At 65.5% G+C, this 8,722-nt stretch overlaps 2 protein-coding genes across 2 annotated transcripts; one reads left to right on the forward strand and one right to left on the reverse strand.

Annotated features, from left to right (window-relative positions):
- Positions 1-1,597: 1,597 nt before the first annotated feature.
- On the reverse strand, positions 1,598-3,864 carry NDUFA11 (NADH:ubiquinone oxidoreductase subunit A11). The gene is made up of 4 exons (XM_055125742.1): positions 3,689-3,864; positions 2,301-2,393; positions 2,044-2,166; positions 1,598-1,747 (listed from the first exon to the last, which is right to left on the reverse strand). Exons 1-4 carry the CDS (start codon positions 3,783-3,785, stop codon positions 1,635-1,637), a joined length of 426 nt encoding a protein of 141 aa, XP_054981717.1. The 5' UTR covers positions 3,786-3,864; the 3' UTR covers positions 1,598-1,634.
- Positions 3,865-4,004: 140 nt separating this feature from the next.
- Positions 4,005-8,383, forward strand: VMAC (vimentin type intermediate filament associated coiled-coil protein). Its single transcript, XM_004619485.2, has 2 exons — positions 4,005-4,985; positions 6,261-8,383. The coding sequence occupies exons 1-2, from the start codon at positions 4,795-4,797 to the stop codon at positions 6,568-6,570; spliced, it is 501 nt and encodes a 166-aa protein (XP_004619542.1). The 5' UTR covers positions 4,005-4,794; the 3' UTR covers positions 6,571-8,383.
- Positions 8,384-8,722: the final 339 nt, after the last annotated feature.

Raw genomic sequence — 8,722 nt, forward strand, 5'->3', positions numbered from 1 at the left:
GATGCAAGGCCTTTAGGAACCATTCGTGGATACAGCAATGTAACTTTTATTATTCTTAGTTTATTTTTTTTGGGGGGGGCACACCTGGCGGTGCTCTGGAGACTCCATGGGATGCTGGGGATCAAACCAAGATTGGCTGCATGTAAGGCAAACACCCTCCCCACTGTGCCATCACTTCAGTTCCAATCCACGTTACTTTTAAACTTATAATTATTGCTTAGTTTGGGGCCACCCCGGCGATGCTCAGGACTGGCTCCTGGCTCTGCACTCAGGGGTCACTCCTGGCAGAGCTTGAGGGACCAAACAGGATGCTGGGCGTCGAACCTGGGTCTGCCACATATGCAAGGCCAGCGCCTTTCTGCTGTCTTATTGCTTCCCTCCCCTCTCGTCTGTAACTAGGTGCCCCCCTTGGGTGAGGTGACAGCTTGGGGGGTGCCCCCCACGCTCCCCCTCCTTCAGGTTGTATGGCTTTAAGCGCTGGGCTCTGCCCACACCAGGCTCTGCCCTCACCTCCAGGAAGCCCTCCTGGAGGCCTCTGCTCCCTCTCCGCTTCTGGGTGGGGCCAGGGAGGCTTTAGTTGAGTCTGAAGGGAAAGTTCTGGAAACTGCTCCACTGTCAGGGGTCGGCGAGCCTGGAGCTGACTTGGTCCCAAGAGTGTGGGTGAGGCGGGGATGATGCCAGCCCTAGCCTAGTAAATGTTTATGGGGGCCCGGAGCCCGCGGGCAGCCACCCCTTCCTGCCCCGTCGGCTAGCGGGCCACAGAGTGGGGAAACTGAGGCTGGGGCGGCTCCATGCCCCCCTCCCCTTGTGGGGAGCGGCTGCTGGGCCTTGGGAGCAGGGGTGCAGACCCGGCCACGTCTGGAAGGGGGCGCCTCTGAGGGCGTGTCCCCGATTCCTCTGAACTAGGGGAGAAGAGCGAGCCAGGAGGGGCCCCGCGCAGGGACACCCACACCCGGCCGGTCTCCAAACCGGGCAGCATGACCCCAACTGTCTCCAGGGGTACACGCCCCGCTCCGTCCCTGCCGGCGCAGCTTGGACGCAGGGAGAAAAAAACATGGGACATGGGGAGAAAAAAACACTATGGGTGGGGCGGGAGGGTCCCGCAGACAGCCAGCCCCCCCCAGAGGCCTGGGGAGGGGGCCAGCGGCCTGGAGAACAGCGTGCCAGCCCGTGCCCCAGCGACCAGGGCGGTGCCCCGGAACCTTCCTTCCCGGCCCCCCTCAGGGGCGAGTTTGAGCAGGTCCAGCCTCCGAGCCCGCGGCCACGAAGCTCAAAGCCAGCATTCCGGGGGGCCCCTAAATCTCCCGGCGTGACAGGCCCAGGATGGCCGCGCCCCCCACCTGCCCAATGGGAAATGGGGGGCCCTGGGCCAGGGCGCGGCGGACTCCTCGCTCCAGTGCCCGGGAACTTGGAGCGGGGCCTGGGCGTGGCCCCACACGCGGCCGGCCCGGTTCTCGGCGGCCAAGAGCGCCAGCGGGGTGGACGGTGACCAGCGCCCGGGCAGGGGGGGGCGCCCCCTCCTCCCTGCAGGCCCCACGAGGCCTCACCCCGCCCGCCCCCCTTCCCGCTCCCCGGCGCCTGCAGCAAGCGACACGCATAGAAACACACGCTTTATTGGGGTGCGGGGCCGCGGCTCAGACCTTGGGCTCCGGGAACAGCTTCCAGCCCTCCAGCCGCCCCATCTTCAGCAGCGCCGCCGCCGTGCCCAGGTACGCGCAGGCCGCAGCGCCCGTGGCGTAGCTGTGAGCTGGGGGCGGGGCGGGGGGCGTGTCAGGCCGCAAGGACTGCACACCTGTCCCCGCCCCTGCAGCTGGACTGGGAGGTGGGGAAACTGAGGCAGCAAGGGAGGGGAGGCCGACACAGGGGTGAGTCAGCCCAACGGGAGGGTACTGGCGGGGTGGGGTTGCCGGACACTCCCAGGGGTCATGGGCAGGGAGGCGCCCACCTTTCCTTCTTGGACCGGAGCCCCCCAACCCCCCCCCACTGCAACCTTCCCGTCCCCCGCCCCTCAGCCCCTCCCCCCCGGGTCCCGCCCCCACTCACTGCGCACTCCCAGGGTCAGGCCCCCAGCGCAGCCCCCGATGAAGTAGTTGAGGGGGTCGTCGGGCTTCTCCCGGACCTGGGTGCTGACGCACGTGGCGAGGCCGAAGATGGCACCCACGGCCGCTGCGGGGACAGAGACGGGGGCAGCGGCCCCGCGTGCGCCCTGTCACCTCCAGTGGCCGCCAGCGGTGGGTTGGGAGGTTTGGGAGGGGGCGGCAGCAGCGGAGAGGGGGGCAGTGGGGTTGCAGGGGGCTCACCTGCTGTGAATGTGTAGCGGCCTGTCCGCGCCGCCCCCTCCAGGAAGGAGCCTGCGGGCTGCAGCGCGACGCTGTAGGCAGAGGTGATGAGGCCTGGGGGGACAGGGACAGGGGGACAGGGGACAGGGGGACAGGGGGACAGGGGACAGAGGGACGACGGGACTCGGTCAGAGCCGGCGCTGGCCCCCGCTCTTCCTGACCCCACAGTCTGCCCTCATTCATTCATTCCCCACGGCCCTCACCCTTCACTCATTCATCCCTACGTGCCCTGACCCTTCATTCATTCCTGTGCGCCCTCATTCATTCATTCATTCCTGGGTGTGCTCACCCCTCTCTCTCACCCTCAGTCCTCTGAGAACCCCCCAGACCCCCCCCCCAACACTCAGTCTGTCCCAGGTGCTCACTCAAGCACTCAGCCCAGGAATTCACCCCTTCATTCACCCGAACTCCTGGGAATCATGATTCACTCTTGATCTCTCCCGCCCCCACCCCTGCCGCACCTGGCAGGGCGCAGGGGACCCTGTGAGGTGTTGAGAGTGGGACCCAGGTGGGCTACCATGCAAAGCAAGTGCCGTAACTTCCGCCCTGACCCAGGACCCCCGGCCCAGGGGGGCTCTCCCTTCCAAAGGTCTCTGGAACACCCCCCACCCTCATCAGGATTGCCTGCAGGCGTTAGGACCCACCCACCCCCAAAGCAGGTTAACAGCCCTGGATTCAGCCCTGGGTGACCTATGCTTCCAGCCATGCAGTGTCCAGCTCTGAGAAACGGGGCTCCACCCGCCAACCGATCTCACTAAAGGGGCAGCGGCCGGGTGTGGACGCGGGTCAGCCCCGGTGCAAACGCCGCCCCCCACTCCCCTGGCGCTGCAGATGGAGGTGAGAGACGTATCCACTCAGCACACCCCCCAGCGACCCTTCGGGCGGCCCCACTGCAAGCTTCCGATGTCCCTGACCACCCACAAACCTCCACAGACATCCCTGACGCCCCACATTTGCGACTCCGTGGGAAACAGCAAGACCCTCCCCCGGAAATCTCTGCACCCAAGCCCAGCCACTAAGTCACACGCACCTCCCCCCGCCCTCCAGACCCTACTGCATCCCCCCCACGACAGTGTCAGTCTCAGCAAGAATTCCTCCAAGGCACCTCCGACACCCCGATGTCCAGCCTGCAGTGACCCTCTGACCTCCCGGCGCCCTGTGAATTAGTCCGACCTCCACTCCCAGTACATCGACTCCCCTGTCCCCCTCCCAAGTCACGGGGGCTGCCCGGACGGCCTCCCGACAGCCCCCTCGAGGCTGCAGGTCCCCCCAGCCCGCCCGCTGCCGGCGACCAGGGTGACCCGTGACCTCCCCGCGCCCTCCGTCGGCGCGGCCCAGCGGGCGCTCACCCACGGCGCCGCCGATCCCGGTGGTGGCGTAGGTTTTGCGGTGGCACTCGGTGCCGTCGGGGATTTCCCAGTACTGCTGGAAGAGCGTCCGCACCATGGCTGCGCCCCGCCGGCCCCGCGCCGCTGCAGCAGCTCAGCCGCCTCCCCCAGTCCAAGGGCAGCTGTCTCTCGCTCTCGCGAGACTTCCCGGGGCGGCGCGCGCAGCCTTCCGGGGCCGCGCCACCGGCAACAAGCACCAAACTTTATTGAGCGCCGCGGACACGGACACCGACCAGCCTCCTCTGAGGGGAGCGTAGAGAAGGAAGAAAGAACGCGCGGAGCCGCAGCCTTATTTCTCTTTGCGGGGCTTCACACGTGGCGGTGCTCAGGGCTCCTGGCTCTGTGCTTAGGGATCATTGCTGGCGGGGCTCCGGGGACCCGGGATCGATCCCGGGCCAGCCAAGCAATCTACCGTCTACCGTACGATCTACCTGAGAGTCCCCCCAGATTGGGATGTGGAGACCGGACTCCACGTGAGAGGACACAGTGGGGAACAGAGATGCGTGCACTCCCACAGCCTGACTCGGTGACATGCGGTCACCCCGGGACCAGTCCCCACCTCTCACAACCCCTAGTCGGAGCCTAAGCAGCGTGTGTCTATTTGGGGGCGTGGTCGGGGCCGTGTGTTCGGAGATAAACGGCCAATCGTCGCTCTAGGTCCTGGCCCACGGTCAGTTTGCAGTTTGTTCGAACCCAAATAGTCCTACGCGAAAGAAGGATGAGCTTCGAAGTTGGGGCGTGGCCACATCGAGACCTGGCCAATCCGCGAGCTGTACAAGCCTAAAGGCGTGAGAGCGGCCAATCACGGCTGTGAAAGATGCGCCTTTGTCGGGGACCGTGGTTAGTTTAGAGGGGCGGGGTTTGTCAGGACTGGACTACAGCCAATCGTGCGGAGGTCCCGATCCGGACCCCGGGGGGGCGTGGCCCGTGTTAGCTCTGTGGGGGCGGGGCCTGTCGAGCCGCAGCCAATAGTGCGGTGGTCCCGATCTGGCCTCCGGGAGGGCGTGGCCGGGCCCGGTTCCGGGTAGCCCAGGGGGCGTGGCCGGGCCTGGAGCGCAGCCGGGGCCATGTCGGCGCCGCAGCCCTTGCAGATCCGCGAGGCGAACGCACACCTGGCGGCCGTGCACCGGCGCGCGGCGGAGCTGGAGGCGCGGCTGGACGCTGCGGAGCGCACGGTGCGTTCCCAGGCCGAGCGCCTGGCCCGTCACGACCAGCAGTTGCGCGCTGCCCTGGACGAGCTGGGCCGCGCCAAGGACCGGTGAGGCCCGGGGCACGCCAGGTGCACTTCCCGGAGGAGGAGGAGATGGGAAAGGGAGAAATGGCTGAGATGGGGCCGCGTGCATTCACGAAGCGGCGGGAACACCGGTGGGACAGAAAAAAAAGCAGAACACAACACCATAAAACTTGACTTCAGTCACCGGCCGGGGGAAGTTGGGCGGTGCCACACTAGTGCGACTTTCTAACTCAAAACGGTCTGTTTTCCCACGCGGCTGGTAGCACCTCGCGGTGCAGGGACCACCCACGTCTGCGTGGCGTTTGAGCCCAGGGGAGCAATCATCTCCGCGGCGGTGCTCAGGGCCGACTCCTGGCCCTGCGCGCAGGGATCACTCCTGACAGCGCTGCGGCGGGTGGGGGGAACTATGGGGTTTCCCGGGGACTGACCCAGGTTAGTTGTGTGCGAGGCAAACGCCCTCCCCGCTGTCCTGTAGCTCCAACCCCACATCTCCCCCGTTTTTCACAAAGTTCCCTAGCCGCTAAAACGAGGCAGGAGCCCAGGTGAGAGGGTGGGACCCGTGGGAAACAACCTGGGAGGTGATCTGCTTGGACTGGCTCATTTCTCTTTACTGGCCACCTACTTCATGCCAGGGTCAGGCCTGCCCTTTGGCAGACATTTGCAAAAGGGTGATGGTGAGCATACAGAATTGGGAAGGCTTCTTGGAGGAGGAGGCATGGAAGGTGAACAATAAATAGGACGGCGTGGGGCGGAGGGGGGGCAGAGGGAGGACAGGTGAGAGGGAGGGATGGAGAGAGAGGGAGATGAATCTTTTGGGAGCCACAACTGGCAGCGCTTAGGGGACCATGTGCAGCGGGGGATCAAACCTGAACTTCTGACATGGCACGCGGAGCCCTTGGCGCTCTCCCCGATGTCCTGACTCCATTAAACTCACCTCCTAAAGATGAACCCCACCAGGGGCCAGGGAGATAGGACAGCCGGTAAGGCGCTTGCCTTGCACTGCGCCTGACCTGGGTTCAATCCCGGGCATCCCATAGAGATCCCTGAGTTTAGAGCAGGCGTCAGCCTTGATTCTAGCCAGACGCGGCCACCAATACACCGCCCCCTCCCCCGCCCCAAGTGTGTGACTTCGCCACACGTAGTACCCGGTGGTAGTACCACCGTAAGAAGGGAGTGCCGGGGAGGGGACGCAAGCCGGGTGGGGGAGCATGTCGCGGGGGCGGGCCGCGCGCTGGGCGTCGCCGCCCCCCCCCACCGGACCTCACCACCGCACCCCCACCCCGTTTTCCTCCCGGCCAGGGAAAGCGCCGCGCTCCGGGCGCAGCTGCGCTCCGCCGAGGCCGCCGTGCGCCAGAGGGACGCGCTGATCCAGCAGCTGCAGCCGCGGGCCCAGCTGCTGCAGGACCTCTGCCGCCACCGGCCGGCGCTGGCCGGGCTGCTGGCCGCCCTGGCCGACGTGGAGCGACTGGGGCCCCCGCCGCCCGGGCCTCCGGGGCCCCCGCTCCCTGGCGGGCCCAGCCCCCCACTCACCAACAGCACCGGGGAGGAGGAAGAGGACGAGGACGAGCTGGACGGCTTGCCGGCTGCGGTGCTGGGGACCACGGTGTGAACCCCCCCGCTCACGGGCGCCGGCTCCAGGGAGAGGAGGACCCCGCGAAGGCTTTTCTCTGTGCGGGCGCTTCCGAGTCGGGGCATGGTGGGGTGCCTGTCGCCCAGAGGGACGGCGCGGTGAAGGCAGAATCCTGTGGGGACACCAGCATCTGTTTCCAAAAACATGGCGGCGGACTCTGGGAAGATGTTTAGCCCAGATAATTGGGAGGAAGGGACTCCCAAAACAGTGCTCAGGAAGGGCAAAAGGCATCTCCAGTGGCGGGGGCTGGAGTGATAGCATAGCGGGTAGGGCGTTTGCCTTGCACGCGGCCGACCCGGGTTCGAATCCCAGCATCCCATATGGTCCCCTGAGCACCGCCAGGAGTGATTCCTGAGTGTAGAACCAGGAGTGACCCCTGTGCATCGCCGGGTGTGACCCAAAAAGAAAAAAAAAAAAAAAGGCATCTCCAGTGGGGCCTGATCGTTCAGTGTTCAGAACCAGCAAAGCTGGAGCCACCAGGCCACACCCGGTGGAGCATTGGGGTGCCAAGCGGTGTTGGGATCACAGCTTGGGACCGTATATGCAGGTCTTGCACCCCTGGCTCCTGGATATAATTTTTTGGGGGGGTGGTTGGGGTGTTTGGGCTACCTGGCGATGCTCAGGGCTTACTCTAGCCTCAGTGCTCGGGCCCTTGCCCTGGAGACCCAGTGGGAAAGCTGGGGGTTGAACCCAGGTTGGCCACGTGCAACGCCAGCGCCCTCCCCACTCTGCAATGGCTCCAGGCCCTGGGCAGAAAATTCTTTGTTTGGGGCCACGCCCAGCTGTGCTCAGGGATCACTCCTGGTGGGGCGCCAGGGACCCTAGTGAGTGCCAGGGACTGAGTCCAGTGCCTTCCCCGCCGGACACTCCCTGACCCCATCGAAAGTGATTTTTCACCCTAACTCAGGCTGCCCTTGACCCTGTTCCTGAGTGTCCCACCTCAGTGCCTTGGAGCTGGCCAGTCCCTCTGCCTGGACACTGCCCCGCCCCCAGCTCCCGTGACCCGTGTCACATGACCAGCTCCTTATCTGTGCTCAGTCGTCACCTCCCAGGGGCGGAACAGAGGACTCAGGCTCTCTCAGGGCACATGGCCACTCCAGTGTCCATCCCCGCACCTCACAGGCTCCCCACTGCCGGGCAGAGAGCCGGGAGCTGACCCCCGAGAACCATCAGGTGTGGCCCACCAGCCGAGAGCAGCCCTGCCCTCCGGGAGGCCTACCTGACCGACAGTGAGTCCTCTGCCCACCGGCTCTCCTTCTAGAACTTTCTGGCACCCTGGCCGTGCCCGGGCAGCATCAAGACTTCTTCTGTGTGTCGGGGATGCCAGTAGGAGCAGGATTCGGGGTGGTGGTGGTGTGTGGTCTTCAAAGGTGACCCCGGCACACCTGCAGGCCCCCAACCCCCAGGCCAGTCTCCATGTAGAAGCTGCAGCCTAACCCTTTTTAAAAGATGCCTCAGAGACTCTATTTTTGAACCAACCCCCCCCCCCCCCGCACACACACACACACATGCTGTCCTTTGGCTTAAGATACTTGGGGGTGTGCTGCTTCTTGTCACGCCCGGGTCCCCCATGCCATCCTCTCTGCCTCTGGCCTGCAGGTCCAGCCCAGCCTGGCACCAGAGTGCAGTTTCCTGGGCCCCAACTCAGGGCAGGAAGCGCCCCAGGGCCGGGCCCTTCCCGGGACCCCCAGCCCGCTCACAATGGCCCCTTTTCTTCTCTGGATGGGATGAAGCAAGCCAGGCAGGAGGCTGGAGCCTGTCTGCTCCGGAATAAACTGGATTCCCAGCCCTGGCCCTGTCTCTCTGCTAACTTGGGGGTTGGGGGCGGGGGTGTCCCAGGTTGCTCCCCTCCAGTCCAGGGCTCTCTCCCCCAGGGAGACAGAGATGAGGGCCTAGAGGCCGGGGGTGAGAGGGTCGGCCGTGGAGCCACGCCTGACAGTCTCTTCTTGGTCTCTTCCGCTTGGCAGGGGCTCCCCAGGCCCAGGATGCCCAGGCCCCCCCCCAGTCTGATTCTCAGCCAATGGGGTGAGGGGGTGTCCTGCTGATGAGGTGACAGGAAGGGAACAGGGAACACCCTGCAGGGCTGGCTGAGCCCAGGCACCCACATGGGGTCCCCAGAGCCCCGTGAGAA

The sequence above is a fragment of the Sorex araneus genome, chromosome 2, assembly GCF_027595985.1.
Source record: "Sorex araneus isolate mSorAra2 chromosome 2, mSorAra2.pri, whole genome shotgun sequence".
Classification (NCBI taxonomy): Eukaryota; Metazoa; Chordata; class Mammalia; order Eulipotyphla; family Soricidae; genus Sorex; species Sorex araneus.